We start from the raw sequence: 21,914 nt of genomic DNA on the forward strand, positions 1-21,914 counted from the left end.
GATTGGTTTAAAGGTCTATATTGACAGTTATGATCACTTTGATATTTTGCATTGTAACACTTCTGGTATTTTTGATGGGGAAAGGTGGGGGTCCTGAGTATTTATAAAAGGGTGGGGTTGGGCGAAAGCATCTGAAAAATTCCTGACAAAAAAGTCAGATTTCCGCATATTTTCCTTTAGCGGTGGAGCCTTAAGGTCAAGATGGGTATTATGGGGAGCATTGTCCTAGGTGAAGGCCACAATGGACCTGGGCCTAGGTGTTGGCCTTCCAGGCCAGGAGCACATCCCAGGGTTCCAGATACTCTGGGGTCTGCGAGTTAACAGCACAGTTCGCGTGGCCCCGGCAGCTGTAGCCCCTAAACCCAATTCTCGCGGAACCTAGACCAGGGCTGAAGGGCAGGGCTTGCCCCAGGCCTGAGGGGCCCCTCGCCCACGGCCGAGGGGGTGGGGCGGCCTCGCCTCGGGCCGGTGCTTTTCGCCCTCCGTTGGCCGCCAGAGGCTCCCTCTCTCTCCCTCTCCTGGGATTTTGCTGCCGGGCTCCCTCTCTCTGCGGCCCTAGAGTTAATCCCATCAGCCGAGGTGAGGCACCTGTTACCCCGGGCCTTCCTCACCCCCCCACCCCGGGCCTCTCCCGCCATCACACCCCGGCTCCCCCGCCAACCCAACGGCCAGGCGCGGGCGGCCGCACGTGGGCGAAGCCCCTGCCCGGGCCGGGCTCCCAGCCTCAGGCCGGCCGGAGCGGGCGAGCGCGTTGGGGCCCGGGCCGCCGCCCGCCCGCCATGGCGTTGGGGAGCGCAGCACGCCTCCCGGGGCCTCCCGCCGCCGGCCCGGCGCGCGTAGGGGCCGCAGCATAAGTGGAAGCGGCCGCCGCAGCCGCCCGCCGCGCTGCGCCGTGAGGAGCGGGCGGAGGGGCAGCGAGCGGGCCGGCGCCGAGCTGAGCGGCGACCGCGGTGGGGCGGGGGGGCGCCTCAGAGGAGGGGGTGGGAGCCTCGGCCGCCCGACCCTCCCCGCCGGCGGCGGCTCCCGCTCGGGTAAGGGGGAGGCTGAGCGCGGGGCGAGGAGTTGGGGAGGGTGGAGATGAGGAGGGAGAGAATCGCGATGTACAAAGGCTGAGTTGCAGGCTGAGGGTGGGGGTGGGTAGCGGTGGGGGAGCGGTAGGCTGAGGATCGGAGGCATGATCTGTGGGATCTATTGTTTCCTGGCACTCTGTGAGGAAAAACAAAGGGATTTATTAGCACTACCCTGTCATTTTTTTCTTCTCCTTTTTTAAATGTGGCCAGGGAGCTCGGCTCTCCCCGTGCCACACTGGGATCCGCCTGGCAGCCGCTGGGAGCCGCAGCCAGTGTGTTAGGACTTCAGGTGCTTCCTGGCACAAAGCTAGACTGCGACCTCCTACCATAGCGCTTGGCGTCACCTGCTCTCCCGGCCCTGCCCCTGCCCGGGGCCGAGGGATTGCGTCCCGAACCAGGCTTGGGAATCCGCTGCCTCTCAAGTTGGTGTTATTTATGTTTGTCTTTCGTGAGGGCAGGTTTTGAATCCCTCGGCGGCCCCATCGCCCCCGCCCCCGCCCCCTCGGGTTCAAATTGGCGGGGGAGGGAGTAGGGTGTGTGTAGGGGGGGAGGGGATGGTGTGTAAGGCCAAAACAAATGTCAGGGTAGAGGGAGATTGTCGATGCTTGACCAAAAATAATAATAACAACAACAACAACAACAAAAACCCCAGGCACCACACTCTGAAGCCTTTCTTGTTTGTCTGCATGGGCCATGCATGCTTGCTGGGCCAGGAGCCGAGTTTGGAGACTGTGAAACTGTGCGCTCCCTCATCTGCTGGTGCGTGAGAGTGATAGGGCTCGGCCTAATATTAAAAAATAAAGCAAAACAAAAACAAAATGAATAAATGAAAAAATCTTTAGAACTGTGTTGTCTGCACCTCAGCGGATCTTGAAGTATTTGATTGCTGGCATGTTGATGTAAAATCCAGCTGTGGGCTAGAGGAGACCAGCAAGTATGCATGGCGTTGTGTTTTGAGCTTGTAGTAAGTTAGAGGCAAGTATAATAATAAAAAAAAAAAAAAAATCAGGGCTATGAAAAGAGGTTTCATGGTCTGTTTATTTTCTGATCGTCACATTCTCGTGCATTTATTCCCATGATATTCTATATCCCACGCTGTAATTAATAATGTTCACTTTTATGAAACTTCCAAATATTTGCTTTGGTTCTGAACTTGGAGTGAAACTTACTGTCATGTAAGAACTTTCTTCTGTTTGTTTTTATCTGAAAGTGTTGCTTTGAGGATGCTGTAGATGAGAATATTGGACTAGAAAGAGTGAAATAAAGTCTCTGTAGGTGTGTTTCGGAGTGTGTAAACATAGATTCCAAACTTTCAATTGTACTTGTACAGGAAGAATAAGTTCTTCCTGATGTGGAGAATGTCAAATGGATTTCATTTTTCTGAGTCGGTTTGATGATTTAAAGAGCCAGGAACTGCTGGTTTCTTTGAAGGTCATTCTCAAAACTAACCAAAACTTGGGCTAAAATATTGCTGTCAAGTGTACTTATGTGTCACTGGTATGTGTGTATGTGTGTGATTTTGGTAGGGGCCTCAAGTTATGCTTGAAACAATTTTGTTACTAAAGACCAATGAGTTAGAACTTTTGAATTCTTGGCTTTCAAATTCTCATTTAAATAAGTAATTTCTTCTCTTCGACATGGAGTTAAGCCACTTAAAAGTGTATATTAGTTGACTAAACATAAATTAAGTAAATGAATTCAGAAATTCATTCTTTTCTGTTACAGATGAACCTCTAGTCTTGCTTTGAAAAAGCCATTTTGTGTAACTCTTGACTGAATAATTTCCTAATACACCTGTTGGGAGGATTACTGACACAGTATGCCATTTGAGAGGTACTTTTTCTTGACCAAATACTGGTGATTAGAGAAGAGAGGTTTTCTGTTTTTTTTCCCCCCTGATCATTATGAACATTGGTTTTTCACCCCTGAAGTAAAAATGTTGAAAACCGAATCTTCAGGTGAACGTACCACTCTCAGAAGTGCCTCTCCTCACAGGAATGCATATAGAACTGAGTTCCAGGCACTGAAAAGTACCTTTGACAAACCCAAGTCCGATGGGGAACAAAAAACAAAAGAAGGTGAGGGTTCCCAGCAGAGCAGGGGACGGAAATATGGCTCCAATGTCAACAGAATTAAAAATCTGTTTATGCAGATGGGTATGGAACCCAGTGAGAATGCCGCAGTCATTGCCAAAACAAGGGGGAAGGGTGGACCTTCATCCCCCCAGAGAAGAATGAAGCCCAAAGAATTTCTGGAAAAAACAGATGGCTCAGTTGTTAAGTTGGAGTCCTCTGTTTCAGAACGAATTAGTAGATTTGATACAATGTACGATGGCCCTTCATATTCTAAGTTCACAGAAACTCGCAAGATGTTTGAGAGAAGTGTGCATGAGTCAGGACAAAACAACCGCTATTCCCCAAAGAAAGAGAAAGCTGGAGGGGGTGAACCTCCGGAGGAGTGGGGTGGTTCCAAGTCCAACAGAGGCAGTACCGATTCCTTGGACAGCCTTAGCTCCCGGACAGAGGCTGTCTCCCCAACTGTGAGTCAACTGAGTGCAGTATTTGAGAACACCGATTCCCCCGGTGCCATCATTTCCGAGAAGACTGAAAACAACGAATACTCGGTGACTGGGCATTATCCCCTGAATTTACCATCTGTTACTGTTACAAATCTTGACACCTTCGGGCACCTTAAGGATTCTAATTCTTGGTCTCCTCCAAGTAAACACAGTGATGATGCAGAGGATGCTGAGAAGAGTAATGTAACTCCAGTACTAGAAGTGGCTTCGAAAAGTACCTCTCTAGCTTCAGTGCCTAGTGAGGAGGCAGAGCAGAACAAGGAAGCCGAGGACTCCACATCTAACCAAGAGTCTCCTGACAGAATTGACAGAGACTTTCCTGAAGAACCTTGTGCTGAAAACAAGGCAGTGCCAGAGTCTGAAATCCCTTCACCACAAAACGAACCTTCAGAAGACGCAGAAGCTAATTTGGTTGGGAGTGAGGCAGCAATGCAACAGAAGAAAGATCTTGCAGGTGGTGATTTTACCTCTGCTGTTGTTTCTAGATTTGCCTGTGGAAAGGAACTACTGGAAGATTCACATCATTTTGGGAGTTCCCATGTTTACATGCACAGTGACTATAATGTATATAGGGTAAGATCCAGGTATAATTCTGACTGGGGAGAGACAGGCACTGAACAAGATGAGCAGGAGGATAGTGATGAAAACAGTTACTATCAACCTGATTTGGAATACTCAGAAATTGTTGGATTGCCAGAAGAAGAAGATATCCCAGCAAATAGGAAAATTAAGTTTAGTAGTGCTCCAATTAAGGTAAGTATGTTTTCTTAGTTTGTTTTTGAAGTTTTTTCTAAGTTTATTTCTGTAGTATTTGGGCCTAACCATATGCAGAATAGCTTTGACAGCTATAAAGAATTCAAGGTTGTTGATATACACATGCTGTCAGGTGATTTTAAAAGTTTGGAGTTTGAGAGATAGCCACATATTTCCTGATGTGCTTTATAGTTGTGTAAACCAGTACTGAGAAATATTAAAGTTGAAGAAATTTGGGGATTGTGAGATATATTCCAATGGACTGGAGTATGAATAATATGAACACTGAAAACCAGAAGTGTTAGTTCAAAATAGAATTACTTCTTTAACTAGTTTTACCTGAAATTATCCACAAGTAATAAAATTATCTGAATTTGAACCTTGTAGGATATGAGGTATAATGTACAATGGGACAGTTTGATAACCTTGAAATAATATTCTTTATTTACTTGCTTAAAAAAATCTGAGCTGTCTCTTAAGTGTAAGTGGATTATAAGGAATATTGGAACTTCTTTTTTGTACTGCTACTTGGTAGTGAATGTTTGATTCGTGGTAATATGTTAGCGGACTTAAATACTTTAATTGGAAAGCTATGAGTCTAAATAGCTTTGACTTCAGAATTTGTTATGTAGCTTTAAAATGAAATTGTGTGAAAGGACATTAAATTGATTTGCCATTCATGAATTTATTTTTACCTCTTAAAAACTGGATAAATGCCAGTTGAATTCAGATGCTCTATTCTAATGACTTCACTTAGTTAACATTTGGAATAGAAGAATAGCACAAAATACATCCTCAGCGGGTGGTGAAACATTATTAGCTGATAATGGCAATGGGGCAGGAGGTGTTTGGTTGAGTATAAGAATCTCCTGGAGTGCTTTTTCAAAGTGTACTTGCCCATCGGCTCTGTCCCAACATGCTGGCATGCCCTCCTCCGGGAGTCTGGAGGGTTGTGGTGGCAGAATGTGTAGTTTGAAACCACTTTCTGGGAGCTTTTAGCTTACACAGTGTGTATATATGATAAATTTGAAATTGGATATGGCATCTTCTTAAATTTTCTCCTCAAAATCTAAAGTCACTGTCTACTGTTCTTTCCATCTTATGACACTTTCATATAAGACATATAGTTTACATAGAGATAAATATGACCTTGCTTTAATTATGAAATACTTTTTTGAAATAAAATAATAATCTATGAAATTATTTACTGGTGTTAGCAGGCAAACTTCCCTCTCATTAGTGTAAAGCACAAGTTCTGGATCAGAATGGGACATGTCAAGTTAAACTATGTTTGAAATAACTACTAGAGATGGGAATCTAGTTTCTAAGTAAGCTAAATTTCTTTGCTGCTCTTTCCTACCTTCGTTATTCTCTCCCCTGCCCCCAGGTTATAGGCACTCTCTTTAGAGGTGCCCTTCCCTCAGGCCTATCCAGCCAGCTCCTAAATTTCACCGTTCATGTCCCCTTTGTAAGTGCTCTTGTTCGAACATCATTTTTTTCACCCTTTAGGAAGAAAGCAATGAGATTAAATTGCTACACATCTAGCAAGGCAGAAATAACTGAAATGAACTCTTCAAGGAGTTTGTTAAAACCAGTGACTGACTCCCTAATGGGGGATAGCAGCTTATGAAAATTTATCAGGTAGAACACTATCCACTCAACCAAATGGGGCATCAGCCTTGTATTTGGGTCCTGTGCTGCTCAAAACATAGCTGCACAGTAAGAGGTTTAATGGATTTTAAAGGATTTATCATTGAAATTTGGATGTTCATGTGTGAACAGACTAGGTTTTAGGATATGAGATTTTGAAATTGATGTGATTTTTTTCTTCTGTTGCTTATAACATTTTGCTTCTTAATTTTCACATGATTGTGTATTTCATATAATAAAGAAAGAAATAGATTATATACGTGTAACACATTTCATTAAGAACACAGATCACTCATCAGATTTGCGAAAGATAATGCACTCCGTTTTAGTGGGCGGTTAAAAGTACTAGTTGGAGTGGATTAAGTTTGTAAACAGAAGATTCATTCTTAGCCCTTTGTAATGAATGAGACAATTACTCTTTCTTGTTTCCGTTGTATAACATGTAAGTGGATTCACTTGGAAATTTTGAGCTCTACTTTTCTACTGGTAATGATGATGATGGTAGTGTTTAGATTATTCTCAAGATTTTTTTTTTGCCTCAGAGAGAGGTAATAATTAAATTCAGTGTTTAGTGCAGGTTTATCATATGTCTCTTCTCATGCTGTTAGCTGCAAAGGACACAAAAATCTATAAGGTTACCTCTTGCCTCTGTGAGCTTGTAGAGTCAGTTCTTAAGCACATGAAACAGTGTAAAAACCTGAGCTGAAGTGTCTAATGTCCTATGAATACTTTAACTTGGCTGTACTAAATGCATGGAGTGAACAGGATTTGATAGCTCATTTGGAAGGGAATACACTCAGCCATCCCCTAAGTGTGTTTCCTTATTCCTTTTATAAAGATTTATTTATGGAATGAGAAGTTACAATTTCCAACCTAAATCTTTTCCTTTGCAACTTAAATACATTCCCTATTTCAGCAATAATAGGGAGCATATTCCTTAACAAATATGATCTTTGGAACTTTTACATTCTTTTCCTGGTATTCTCATCTTATTCTTCACTAGGGTAAATATTCTCAACATTTTTGGTCTTAGTTTTAAAGTTTTTTTTATGACTTTTGTGTGTGTGAAGATGTTCTCAGTTTCTATTCCAGTTCTGTCTATTGCAGTCCATAGATATTTTATTTTAAATAGATGCTTCCTTAAGATGACTTAAATCTGGACCTAGAAAAATACCGAAATAATAGCTGACCTTTCTTGTGTAGCATATCCCTTGTATTAATTGTTAGTGACTTTTAGAAATGGTTGGATTGTTTCTTAATAGATAAATTAACGTGTTTCATAGTGTCATGGAAAATTAGAATGGAATAATGGAATATATAAAATCCAACTTTAAGATCTGAAATTTGGGAGTGTTAGGATTCATGCTAATTTGAGATGTGGAATTATGTCTTCATTCCCAGGAATTTCTCAAAACCAAGAAATTGAATTAAATTTGTGTTAGATAAATCAATGGTTGAAAGTGTGACATTTTAAATTATTTTTTCTGTTAATTCTGAACATTTACTGTGCCCTTACTATGTGTCAGTAGCAATGCAAATGAAATAAATACGTAAAATAACTGGAGCCGACTGAGTCATCAGTTGGTGGTAGGTGGGATGTGTGCAGCCCATTCAGGTCACTTCTTAGGTCATTCTGCTCAACTCTGTTCTTGGGTGGTCTAATATCATCATTACAAGCTTGTTAAGGAAGCATGTTTCAGGTAGCCTAATGTCCTTTGGATTGGTGTTCTTGAAACCATATTTTTCAGCATATCTGAAAAAAGGGTATTTTCCTAATTCCCAGCAAGATGAGATTGCAGGGTTAATGTTGAGCTACATCATGCTGTACTTTTCTGTGTGTTTTCTCAAGTTGTATGGAGCTTTACAGAGCTAGGGTTCAAGGGCAGCAGTGCTTCTCTGAGCCTTAAATGATAGCTGTTGAAATGGATCCCTTAGCATTCTCGCCCTCTTTTGGGGCTCTGAGTTGTTGTCAGGGGGGTTCATGAGGCCTTTTATTCAAGATGGTGTTCCAAGCGTAGTTCTGAAATCCAAATTTCTTTGTGCAGCTTTTTCTTTCTAACAGTCCTGCTCAGTGCTTCTAAATTTAAATTTGCATATGAATCACCTGGGGATATTTAAAAAGCATATTTCTTACTCAGTAGGTGTTTTGTGGGAAATTACCTTCATGCAATGGTTAGCCTCCAAGTATGCTACCCACTATCCCGGAGGTATGGAATAGACAGGCCCGGGAATCAAATTAAAATGCTTGAATCACACGATTTATCAAATCAGTTTAAAACACACAGCCAAAAGCAAGAAGAAAGCTGTGGGGATGGGGTAGTTAACACACTTAAGGTGCAAGCAATTTTGGAAGGAAAGACTACGCTATCCGAGTCCTGTGTACATTGTATTCATATGTCCTGTTCCTCTATCATGTCAGCCTTTCCTTTTGGTGATGTGGTTATTAGGATTGGAATTGATGTTTGAGCGAGAACACCACAGAGGAATGATGCCCTGGGCTAGTGGTACATACTTGCTGTATTGAAGAGTTATGATGAGTACACTCAGATACAGCTGTAGCTTTGCCAGTTTGCCTGCTGATGAGCCATGAGAGTTATTTGCATTTCTTGGGTAGAGCACCCAATGGTCCAGAATAGGATGTTACTGGGTGTTCTCATTGGAAACAGACTCGGAGGTGGCATAGCTGTCGATCCGGAGATGGCATGATAATGTGTTGGTCTTTTCATCCCTTTGTAGCCATAAGTAAACATCTTGTTTGTTCCATTATATTTTCTTTCTTTCTTTCTTTTTTTTTGTCTTTTTGCCGTTTCCGGAGTCGCTCCCGCGGCATATGGAGGTTCCCAGGCTAGGGGTCCAATCGGAGCTGCAGCCACCGGCCCACGCCAGAGCCACAGCAACGCGGGATCCGAGCCGAGTCTGCAACCTACACCACAGCTCACCGCAACGCTGGATCGTCAACCTGCTGAGCAAGGGCAGGGACCGAACCTGCAACCTCATAGGTTCCCAGTCGGATTCGTTAACCACTGCGCCAGGACGGGAACTCCTATATTTTCTATTTTGGAATATCTTACAGGTTACTATCTTGAGTAACATATCTTGTGAATTTTGTCCTGGTCTTATAAGCTCTCATTATCTGCGCTTGAGTCTCTATTAGCTTATTTACCATCAAGGATGATCACTTCTTAGTTTCCTCCAATCTGTTTGTTTTCTTGACCTTAAGTAGCAGAAGTTAATATTCTTAAACAATAGAGCAAACTCACAAACCATTAGGTCTGGGGTGAGATTTTGCATTTATGATAAGCTCTCAAATTGGTGCTGATGGTGCTGATGGTGCTGATGGTCAGCTGACTATTATTTGGAACATGATTTTGAAGTATAATGATCTGGCTCATAAAGGGGCTTGCCACAAAATGATGGGAAAGCTCATTTAACAAATTTGCTTAACAGTGGGTCTGCTGTAGCTGGTTGTATGGTATAATATTCTTTGATGATAAAACAGGTGTAAACTTGTAAAGTGAATGAAGCAATTTGTTTTCTGAATACCAAAGTGGATTATGACCCCTAAATTCATAAGGAGTTTGGGTCATTAAAAAGTCATAGCCCAGACTCTGCCTGAATTTTTAATTCAAAAATGGGAAGGAGGAAGTTCTTGATGGACTCAGAAATTCTATTTCTCTCATTATTTTGGAATCCTAAATTTAAAAAGTTTCCGAAGAAGTATAAAAATTATCATCTTATTTAGCTTGATTCTATTTGGATAACATTTAGATTGAACTTCCTTTTAAAATTTGATGTTTTATAAATTATAGTTTATACCAGGTAAATATGTAAAATATTTTAACATACTATTTAAAATCAAATAATGAATATTTATTGTGACCCCTTTTCAAATATTGAGTTAGTGTATTCTAATACCTCTGTTTTTCTGGGGGGGCCGTGGCTGCACCTGCCACATGTGGAAGTTCCCAGGCCAGGGATGGAACCCACTCTGTAGTTGCAATCTGCACCGCAGCTGCAGCAATGTTAGATCCTTAACCCACTATGCCACAAGGGAACTTCCTAATATCTCTTCTCCCCCCACCCCGCAATGCACATTGATCATTTAGTATTTAAAATGGATTCCTTTCTGCAGCAGACTGTTACATATGTTTGCTGACGTTTATTTGTAGTAGAAAGATTTAAAGTTTCTTGCCTTATTGTGTCCAACAATATTTTTTTTTCACCTCTAGATTTCCTCACAAAAGACACTAGTGGTTGGAGTAATGGAATTTAAAGACAAGAGGCTGAGTGTAGGGGAAAACAACTCCCTATTATGTTATCCATGCATTGTTTACTTTATTATCCCAGACATGTGCCCATCAGCAGTCATTTGATTTAAACCTCATTGCCTTAGATTTTTTTTTTAAACATTTTAACATCTTACTTCTTCACCACTCAAAAAGAAAAAAAGATTCCGAATTTCTGTAGAAAAGCACAGTTAGATACAGGGTAAATTTTGTATAAATAAAATAAATATTGTTATGTCAAACTCTGAATATCATTTCTTTTTCTTGTGCTAATTAGTAATTTTTTTCTTGATTTTCTGTGTTCTTCCTTTTTGGATCTGTTTCTTTTTTCTTTTTTTCTGCTTCATTATATTCTATAGTTTTCTTTTTGAATAGAAAGAAAACTTTTCAAGTACTGCTTCATATTTTTTCCTTCTGGTCACTTTAAAAATTTTCCTTAGTTCTAATCTCTTCATCTTGATTTGTGACAGGAATTTAAAGATGAGAAATACTTAAAGGTAATCTAGTGTAATTTCCCACTCACTTCAGTTAGCCCTTCAATAGCATGTTGCTGACAGATGATCATTCAGCTTCTGCTTGAATAATTCCACTTATGGGGAGTTTATTATTTTCAAGGCAAAAAGAAAGTTAGAAGAAGGGACATATTGTGTGTGCATTTATATGTGTGTGTGTGCATGTATATTTGCTTATTTTCATTTTTAATTTACAGTTTTTTTATTGAGACAAAACTCTAATAAAATTTGCCATCCTAAAGTGTACAATTCAAGTGTCTGACACAGTATCTGGAACTCAATATAAGTGTACAATTTAGTGTTTTTCAGTTTATTCACAGTGTGTCCAACCAACACTACTATCTAATTCTAGAATATTTCCATCACCCTAGAAAGAAACTCTGTGCCTGCTAGCAGTCACCCTCAATTCCCCTTCTTCTCACATCCTCTGGCAAGCTCTGATGTACTTTCTGTCTCTATGGATTTGCCTCTTCTGAGCATTTCATACAGATGGGATCAGGGCATGCTTTTTAAAGGGAATGTAGAAGATGCAATGACTATGGCTTGAGATATGTTCAAATTTAAGATATCACTAGGACAGCAGACTATAAGAAGATCTAGAGAGCAAGGCTAAAAGAATTTTTGAATGGTGACATAGTCTCAAGATGAAGTGGCAAGATCTGGGGGCAACAAATCCTGCCTGCCTATTACTGCAATTTCATGGAGAGAAAGAAGGAAGACAGGAAGCTGAGGAGATTTGTTAATTGAGTAAGAATATTGTATGGGGCAGAGAGGATGGTCAGAATTCCTTGTTTGCTTGGGACACTGCATTTGTTTTTTTCTTCACATAATCTGAAATTGCCATTGATGAAGCTAACTGATCGTTTCAGCATAGGTTCTCTTTAAAGGCACAAATATTGCTAATGCTGATTCTTCATTTTTACGTTGGCCTTTTCCAGCATGAAGAGACCCATGTCCTTTTCTAATGAACTGATGCTTATTTTTTCCATCCTACTGCTCTTATGTTCCTGCTTTCATTATTCTTTTATGTTGATTGGAATTGTTTATGGACAGACTTCACTCTTTATTTTAAGAATTTGCCTCCTCCTTCAGTAGTTCAATATAGATTTCATATGCCTTACTTGCTATCACCTATAATATAACCTAAGTAATTTTGGGAAGGCACTTATGTAATTTATTGCACAATGTCAACTAAAGTATAGTATACAAATCACTATTAAATATTATTAACTGGGAATGAAAGTAACACGAAGACTTTCTTGATATTTTGTAAACTTGGACACATCTGTGTCTTGAGGTTTGTTTTCTTATTTGTAATTGAGGCTCTCTTCCTGGTAATTTATCACTTAAGACCTCAGCTTTAACATCTTGTATTCTCTGATTATCTCAAACATTTCTATGTACCATTATAAATATTTGAAGAGAAAAATTTTGAACATCCTTTTTTAATTTTTTTTTTTTTTTTTTTTTTTTTTTTTGCCTTTTTTAGGGCCAAACCTGTGGCATATGAAAGTTCCCAGGCAAGGGGTCGGAGCCGCAGCCGCTGGCATACACCACAGCCACAGCAATGCCAGATCTGAGCCGTGTCTCTGACCTACACCACAGCTCACGGTAACACCAAATCCTTAACCCACTGAGTGAGGCCAGGGATTGAACTTGCATCCTCACGGATACTAGTTGGATTCCTTTCTGTTGCGCCATGATGGGAACTCCCTGAACATCTTTTGTTGAAATACAAAAATGAAGAAATCACTTTAAATAGCTTTTGAGAGTGTTATTTATGCTATAGATTATAGTAAAAACTTTAGGTGTTCCCTGTTGGCTCAGCAGGTGGATCCCCCATTGCCACTGCTGTGGCTAGTGTCACTGCTGTGGTACAGGTGTGATCCCTGTTCTGGGAACTTCTGCAAGCTGTTGTTGTGGCCAAAGAAAAAAAAAGCCACTTTAAAATGATGAAAATATTAAATGCAAGGAGTACATTTTGATAGAGTGGCTTTTAGAGCAACTTGACTTTTGAAAGTATGACTTGAACTATATATTAAAACACCTTGCTAAGGAACCTAAGACTAAAGAAAGAAATGTTTTGAAATGTAGTTGCTGACATATTAATTGCTTCACTCACTTTTGTTCTGGAAATAGCTTCATAGCACAGTTCAACATGACTGAGATATTGATAATCTTTTGCACCATTCCTAATTTTTAAGCCTAGCTTGCTTTCTTTCTCACTCATCTTTACAAAAAGGACAATGAAATAGGCAGAGTATGAAGCTATTTGGAAATTTTGTATTTTAGGAGGATCAAAGTGTTACTGCTTATTTACTCTATTTCGGGGGGATTTAAAAAAAGCTTTTGTAGAGTTTAAATTATTCTCCATGTATTGATGTGTGGAGAAAAGTAGTTTTAAATGAAAGGGCACAGACACGTTAGCCTCTTGCTCTCTAAGTCAGATAATGAATGAGTTTTGTTCCGGGAAAGCTAATCTTCCTAATTATTTTCTACACCAGCTGGAATACATTGAGCTAGATTGGGACACAGCTGTTGGCAAGGGTCAGAAAGATAAACTGAGTGGTGACTGTGGAGGTTCTACAGGAGTGCTCAGGTGAGAGGCTTCCAGAGTAGGTGTTTGGTGTTTCTCCTTAGATGCTCTTGGATAGGCATGACCCTGAGAAGCTGCATGGCTCTGAGTCTAGCACAGTCCAGAGGTGGACCTTTTCTCTTTATTCCACTTCAGATCTCTCCTCCAAAAATTGCTTTTTATTTCTTCTCTTCTTTCAAAAAATATATTAGAGCTTTGTGGAGGGTATATTTGTAATGAAAATTTGTCTGATCCTGATAGAAGGATTTTAAATAGTACTCAAAGTCAGAGCTGCCTGTTCAGGCTTTTGAAGAGTTTTCCTTCACTGTAAGGGACCTTCGTGGAGGAGAGAAAAACAGTTTTATTGGTTAGTTTTAAAGATCCACTTGTGAGTCAATGCTGTATTGATGGATTCTTTTACTGAGCACTTGTGTCAGATAAAATGGATGTGCAAAGATGTTTCATAAAGGAAGAAAAAGACATAAATTCACACTTTTCATTATGAATCAACTAATATATATTTAAAAAACTAATTCCTAGAGATAAAAACTATGTATAAAATAAATAAGTAATGAGGATGTATTATTGTGTAGCACAGAGAAATATAGCCATTATTTTGTAATAACTTTAAGTGGAGTACAATTTATAAAAATATCAAATCACTCTGTTGTACACGTGAAACTAAGGTAATATTGTAAACGAAATATACTTCAGTAAAAAATTTAAAAGAAACCACTCCTCAGAAGAAAGGCAAAATTTGTTTGGCTATCATCTTGTGTACCAATATGTAAAGTATAATTATTTTTAAATGTTTATTCTGTAGGTAGAATAATAAAATGCAGTAATTTAAGTTGTGCATCAGTTTTTTTTTTTTTTTTTTTCTTCTTTTTAGGGTCGTACCTGCGGCATATGGAAGTCCCCAGGCTAGGGGTCAATTAGAGCTGCAGTTTCCAGCCTACACCACAGCCATGGCAATGCCTGATATGAGCTGCACCTTTGCTGGAGCTTGCGGCAACACCTGATCTTTAACCCACAGAGCAAGGCCAGGGATCGAATCCTATTCCTTATGGACTCTATGTCTGATTCTTTTTTTTTTTTTTTTTGTCTTTTGTCTTTTGTTGTTGTTGTTGTTGTTGCTATTTCTTGGGCCGCTCCCGCGGCATATGGAGGTTCCCAGGCTAGGGGTTGAATCGGAGCTGTAGCCACCGGCCTATGCCAGAGCCACAGCAACGCGGGATCCGAGCCGCGTCTGCAACCTACACCACAGCTCACGGCAATGCCGGATCGTTAACCCACTGAGCAAGGGCAGGGACCGAACCCGCAACCTCATGGTTCCTAGTCGGATTCGTTAACCACTGCGCCACGAAGGGAACTCCTGTGTCTGATTCTTAACCTTCTGAGCCACAATGGGAATTCCGAGTTGTGGATCAGTTTCAATATATGGTTTAGTAGATGCAAACTATAGCCTTTGGAATGGATAAGCAATGAGATCCTGCTGTATAGTACAGGGAACTATAGTCACTTGTGATGGAACATGACAGAGGAAAATGTGAGACAAAGAATGTATCACTGGGTCACTTTGCTGTACAGCAGAAATTGACAGAACATTGTAAATCAACTCTAAGAAAAAATAAAAATCTTAAAAAAAATACTGAAAAAAATATGAATACCCAAAGCACCCGTTTCCTCCTAGAAATTTTAAGATTGAGCAGTGAATATTAAAACAAACACACAAACAAGTCTTATGAAAAAAATAAAACCTGGACAAGATGGAGGTCCTTTGTAGATTAGTGGGTTAAGGATCTGGCATTGTCACTGCTGTGGCTCTGGTTACAGCTGTGATGGGTTTGATCCCTGGCTAGGGAACTTACGCATGCTACGGGTGCAGCCCCCCCCAAAAAAGTACCGATCGTCAGAAATGAAAATATTACGATATGGTAGGGGAAGCAGAATACAGGAATGATAATAATATAGATCAGTGTCTTCATTGACTTTGGATACATGTGCATAACACTAAATTAACACTGAAAGGGAATTAACCCTGTATATAGTTGTTTGGTCAGTATCTAGAATTATCTATGATTATTTATTTAGGATAGATTCCTAAAATATTTTAAAGCCCTTGATACACATAGCCTGCATTATTATGTAGAAATATTTTATTAGTTTATAATTAACATTGCATTGGAATGTTTTTCTCACAATCTCTGTACTAGCCCTTGGTATTATTTATATGCTTTATAGTTTAAAGCTTGTTGGGTATCTCATAATTTCTACATATTATGTTGATTTATTGGTGAGGTTGAATATTTTCATGTGTCGATAAGCATTTTTGGGGTATGAGTTCAGAAGTGCCTTTTTTTGTCAATGATTTGTAAAGAGTATATCAAAGTGTTATTTTTCTTAGTAAAAAGTTGAAAGAACTCACGTATTCAATAATAGGGGAATGGTTAAATTCATTATTTTATACACACACACATAATGTAATAAGGCTGTTTTAAGTCACGTTTTCTAAACTTTTTTTTTGTCTTTTTAGGAACACACTTGTGGCATATGGAGGTTCCCAGGCTAGGGGTCCATTCGGAGCTGTAGTTGCGAGTCTACACCACAGCCACAGCAATGCAGGATCTGAGCCATGTCTGTGACCTACACCACAGCTCACGGCAACACTGGATCCTTAACCCACTGAGCGAGGCCAGGGATTGAACCCGTGTCCTAATGGGTGCTAGTCGGGTTCCTTAACCGCTGAGACACAATGGGAGCTCCTCTAAACTTTTTAATTTTTAACTTTTTTTTGCTTTTTAGGGCCTCACCTGTGGCATGTGGAGGTCCCCAGCCTAGGGGTCAAATTGGAGCTGTAGCTGCTGGCCTAAGCCACACCCACAGCAACGCCAGACCCAAGCTGCATCTGAGAGCTACACTGCAGCTCAGGGCACTGAGCAAGGCCAGGCATCGAACCTGAATCCTCATGGATACTAGTTGGATTTGTTTCTGCTGTGCCACAATGGGAACTCCCTAAATTTTTAAAGATGAGAAATACTTTAAAAACTGGATAAATATTTAATATGCATTTTATCACAATTTTAGTTTTATAGTGTATATAGTTCTAGTCTTTGCACCTAGAACACAGAGTGGAAGTACATATAGCAAAATATTACCTTTCTTAATTTCTGGATGTGGAGAGTAAAGGTGATGTTTATAAAAATTATTTTTATTTTTCTAGATTTACTAAATTTCCTATGATTATATATTACTTTATATAAAAAAAGAAATGAGGGACACATTTGGAAAAATCAACAATAAGAGCTCCAAAGTTAACAAAAACATTTATAGAATACTATCTAAGATTCTAATATTTTTTAATGTAATTTTCTTTGGAGGCCAACATGTCACAGAAAAAAATTTTGGGGTATAAATTTATGGAAATATTGAAAAGATGATTAAGAAAACAGGTAAACTTTTGACAGTTGAATTTGATAAGTGCATGCTTTTTAATCCTTATTAGAATTGATCCCGTATTTGTGGCTAGGCTTTAAGTATTATGTGGTGGAAGAATTTAATGAATTTTAAATTATGATGAGCATATTTGCATAGGTATTAGATATTTTCTTTGAATTTCTGTTGTGTGTGTGTTATCTTTTCTTTCTATATATATATTTTTTCTTTTACAGCCGCACTTGGGGCACATGGAAATTCTTGGGCTGGGGGTTGAATCAGAGCTGCAGCTGCCCGACTATATATGCTACAGCCACAACAGAACCATTTCTGAGTTGCATCTGTGACCTATGCTGCATCTTGAGGCAACACCAGATCCTTAACCCCGCTGAGTGAGTCCACATTCTCATTGACACTATGTCAGGTTCTTAACTGGCTGAGCCATAGTGGGAACTCCTGTGTGTGATGTCTTAACATGTTACTTAAAATGTGTTTTTAAAATCTGGGTAGAAGAGTTCCCTGATGGCTTAGTGGGTTAAGGATCTAGCATTGTCAGTGCTGTGGCACCAGTTTGATCTTTGGCCTGGGAAGTTCTGCATGCTGTGGATGTGGCCCCAAAGCCTCCAAACAACTACCTAGGTGTGTATTCTGGGTCTGAAGTGAAAAATATTTTAATGCATAGTTTTACTAAAAGTAGTAAATATTTATTTAAAGAAAGCCTAGCAACTCTCCCATGTGAGATCATGTCTTTTGGATCCGTTAAATTACTGAGCCTCAACAGGCTTTGTCTTTCAGAAGCTGAGAGAAGAGATGGAAAGTTTAGTATCTTGCCTAGATATAATCCTATGAAAACACTTGCATGCACTCAATAAAAAATGGGATATTGTGGGGAGTTTGCGTTGTGGCTCAGTGGTAACGAATCTGATCAGTATCTGTGAAGATGCGGGTTTGATCCCTGGCCTTGCTCAGTGGGTTAAAGATCTGGTGTCGCCATGAGCTGCGGTGTAGGTTGCAGACGCGGCTTGCATCTGACGTTACTGTGGCTGTAATGTAGGCTGGCAGCTAAGCTCTGATTTGACCCCTAGCCTGGGAACTTCCATATACCGAGGGTGTGGCCCTAAAAAGATGAAAAAAAAAAAAAAACCCAAAAAAGGATATTGTATTCTAGGCCTCCATAGTATTCTTTTGAGTATGTTTCCTAAAACACCAGCTGATATGTAGTTAACTGTTGTTAATCTTAGCAAAAGTTTTAGCTGAGGAGATTCACTTGGAGTTACCATTGTGGCTCAGTGGGTTAAGAACATGACAGCGTTGGGATGCAGGTTTGATCCCTAGCCTCACTCAGTAGGTTAAGGATCTGGTGTTGCTGCAAGGTGCTCTGTAGGTCGCATATGCAGCTTGGACCCTGCATTGCTGTGGCTGTGGTGTAGGCCCGCAGCTGCAACTCTTATTCTACCCCTAGCCCAGGAACTTCCATATGCCACAGGTGCAGCTGTAAAAAGAAAGAAAGAAAAAAAAAAAGATTGATTTGATGTATGCTTAAAGTATATTGTCACATGTAGTATTTTTAGAGTCAAAGGGTCAGTTCCTCTCATACGTTGAATGGTATTGTACCTATAAAAAAGCTTTGAGGGAGTTCCCGTTGTGGCACAGCGGAACGAATCTGACTCGCAACTGTGAGGTTGCGGGTTCCATCCCTCGCCTCACTCAGTGGGTTAAGCATCCGGCATTGCCACGAACTGTGGTGTTGGTTGCAGACGTAGCGCAGATCCCGTGTTGCTGTGACTGTGGCGTAGGCCAGCAGCTACAGCTCTGATTCGACCCCTAGCCTGGGGACCTCCATGTGCAGCAGGTGCAGCCCTAAAAAGATCAAAAGACGGAGTTCCCGTCGTGGCGCAGTGGTTAACGAATCCGACTAGGAACCATGAGGTTGCGGGTTCGGTCCCTGCCCTTGCTCAGTGGGTTAACGATCCGGCGTTGCCGTGAGCTGTGGTGAAGGTTGCAGACGTGGCTCGGATCCCGCGTTGCTGTGGCTCTGGCGTAGGCCGGTGGCTACAGCTCCGATTGGACCCCTAGCCTGGGAACCTCCATATGCCGCGGGAGCGGCCCAAGAAATAGCAACAACAACAAAAGACAAAAAGACAAAAAAAAAAAAAAAAAAAAGCTGAAAAGACAAAAAAAAAAAAAAAAAAGAAAAGCTTTGATATATAATGCTGGAGTATATAAATGTTGAGAAAAATACTTTTGTTGGGTGACAGAGTTTTCTGAAATCAGAAGTTTAAAGTGTTGCTTTTGACGTAATTAGATCAAGTGATAAATCAAATCTGGTAAAGTCTTTTAAATTGCCTTACTGTGTAATCTGATGCTGTTGTAATTTTTCATTAGGTATATTTAAACCTTACTGTGTTATGGCTAATAAATTCTATTTGTATTTTATTGAATACTGAGTTTATAATAGTACTATTTAGATGATCATACGTAATTGTAAGGATTATTTAAATGAAAGAGGGCAACATTATTAGGTATTCAGCCAAGTTTGAGATGAGACACAATTTTCCATTGGTGACTTATGCTCGTGGAATTTTTATATTGTTGCTTCCTTCTCTGAATAATGAATTCAGTGAGTAATATGTTCAAGGAATTAGAGAGCTCTCAGGAGATTGCTCCATTTGCAGAAGTATCAATTAGAAGTTTTAGTTTGAAGTTACTTGGTTTTGGCACTTATTGTTTTGTGAAATTCTCACCCTTAATCTAGAAATGAATCATTGACTTGAGTGCAGTTGATCCCTTTCTTTGGAGGATGGTGGAAATAAGCTGTAAATATTGATACAAAATATTTTTGAAGGTGTCTTTTTTCCATGTCTTGTATTTAATGTTTATGTAATATATTAGGGTTCTCCAGAGAAACCAAGCCAGTGGGATGTTATGTTTGTGTATATTTATGTGTATGTATGTGTGTGAATATATATAGATAGATAGATAGCTATTTGAGAGAGAGAGTGAGAGAGAAAGAGAAAGAGCAGAGATTTGTTTAAGAATTTGGTTAACATGATTATGGATGCTGGCAAGTCTAAGACCTGCAGGGTGGGCTGGCAGGCTGGAGACCCAGGGAAGAACTGATGTTGCAATTTAAGTCCAAAATCTGTCAAGCTGGAGATCTGCGGAAGGATCCAGATTGGAAACTCAGGGTTTAAGTTCAGAGGCTTTCTGCTGGAGAATTTTTTATTACTCAAGGGAAGTCAGGCTTTTGTTCTGTTCAAGCCTTCAACTGATTTGATGAGGCCCATCCACATTATGGAGGGAAAGATGTTTTACTTAAAGTCAGCCAATTTAATTGTTAATCTCATTCAAAAATATCCATGCTGAAACATCCAAAATAATGTTTGGAAGAGTTGTTCTACCCCTGTTATCCAAAGAAAACCTGCCAAAGGGGTTCTCCCTGTTGGGGCAGTATTTACTAATGGTAATAGTAGAGGTCGAAGAAAAAAAACCGCCTGGTTTGGAATCAGACCTGGATTCAGATCCTGTTAAGCAAGATCCTTTTGATCTTAAGAAAGTTTGTTTAAACTTTGAAGGCAGGGACTTTGTTTTATGGTTGTGTCTCTAGCCCTGTCACAATGCCTTGCACATAATAGGCACTTAATCAGTGTTAGTAACCTTTGATGTCCATCACCCGTGCTCTTTATTTCTTTTCTTGCCTTCTTTTTTTTTTTTTTTTGGTCTTTTTTGGGGTGGCACCTGTGGCATATGGAAAGTTCCTAGGCTAGGGGTTGAATTGGAGCCGCAGCTGCCGGCCTATGCCACAGCCATAGCCGCGCCAGATCTGAGCTGTGTCTGTGACTTACACAATAGCTCATGGCAATGCCAGATCCTTAACCTACTGAGTAAGGCTAGGGAGCAAACCCGAGTCCTCATGGATACTAGTCGGATTTGTAACCCATTGAGCCACAATGGGAACTCCTTCCCCTTTTCTATTTGCTCATCCCACATCTGAAGGTAAAAATTGGGATGATAGAATAATCTTTGTACATGTATAATGATTGTATAATTTATTTATAGGTAGTCCTTCAAGTTAGCAGTTATGCGTGAAAGCTGAGTGATTCTATTACAGATTGTGGTCTTTTCTGTCCTCTCTTCTGACTTGCTGAAGCTGTTGTGTTCTCATTCACTTGGAAAATCTTAATCTATTGCCCTGTAAGATAATGATAGTTTATAAATAACCAGAAACAATCATTAATGTATGGTTGCATGAGATATGGCTATGCAGATTGAAGGGGGAAAATATTCATTTTGCCTTAACTGTATTTCTGCTTTGAGTGATTGCCCAAGCTTGTAATTAGTTGCAAGATAATATAAAAATTGATGCTCCATCTGAAAGTTGTAAAGCTACTTATTTAGAAATTGCAGTAATTTGCCACAACTTTGGTAACTTGAGTATGTGAACATATCTGTATTCTTACATGAAAATTATTGAAAATTTAATTAAAGAAGACATTTGAATTATTTCTTACAATTTAGTCTCTCCCTTACTTTTTTTTGTCTTTTTTTTTTTTTTTTTTCTGGGCCACACCTGAGGCATATGGAGGTTCCCAGGCTAGGGGTTGAATCAGAGCTACAGCTGCTGGCCTATGCCACAGCAACACCAGATCCAAGCCACATCTGTGACATACACCACAGCTCACACCAATGCCATATCCTTAACCCACTGAGTGAGGCCAGGGATCGAACCCATGTCCTCATGCGTACTGGTCAGGTTCATTAACTGCTGAGCCATGATGGGAACTCCTAGTCTTTCTTTTACCTTTTATTTCCTGACTTGTTTATTAAAATGTGGTTTCTTTTGTTCTTATTAGTGATTAGAGAAGAGGAGTAACCTTTTTGATTACTTCTATCCCCGCTTTCTTGATGTTAATTTTAGAAATGTCCTTAGTTTTAGTTCCAGATCTAATTCATAATTTTATTACTATTTTTTATTCACTTGTCTCATTTCCTGATCACGCTTTTGCTGAGTATGACTTTTGTTTATCCAGAAAACAGTTTTCCATTTTTTTTCTC

At 40.0% G+C, this 21,914-nt stretch overlaps 1 protein-coding gene across 21 annotated transcripts in view; it reads left to right on the top strand.

Annotated features, from left to right (window-relative positions):
• Window positions 1-470: 470 nt before the first annotated feature.
• PPP1R9A (protein phosphatase 1 regulatory subunit 9A) overlaps window positions 471-21,914 on the top strand; it is a 315,461-nt gene continuing 294,017 nt past the window's right edge. For 10 of the 21 annotated variants that reach the window (XR_014815840.1, XM_021063370.2, XM_021063375.2 and 7 more), the window contains exons 1-2: window positions 471-579; window positions 2,796-4,401. Coding sequence is in view for 20 of the 21 variants with exons in the window: in XM_021063370.2 (XP_020919029.2) it covers window positions 3,007-4,401 (1,395 nt within the window). In the remaining variant the exon portion in view is untranslated. Of the gene's footprint in view, window positions 580-810; window positions 1,493-2,795; window positions 4,402-21,914 lie in introns of those variants that run through there. The other 11 variants (XM_084977029.1, XM_084977032.1, XM_021063378.2 and 8 more) reach the window with 2 other exon arrangements.

The sequence above is a fragment of the Sus scrofa genome, chromosome 9 (assembly GCF_054392235.1).
Source record: "Sus scrofa isolate SSC_HxYL_T2T_F1_AM1 chromosome 9, Sscrofa_HxYL_maternal_Yorkshire_Landrace_v2.0, whole genome shotgun sequence".
NCBI classification, from domain to species: Eukaryota; Metazoa; Chordata; class Mammalia; order Artiodactyla; family Suidae; genus Sus; species Sus scrofa.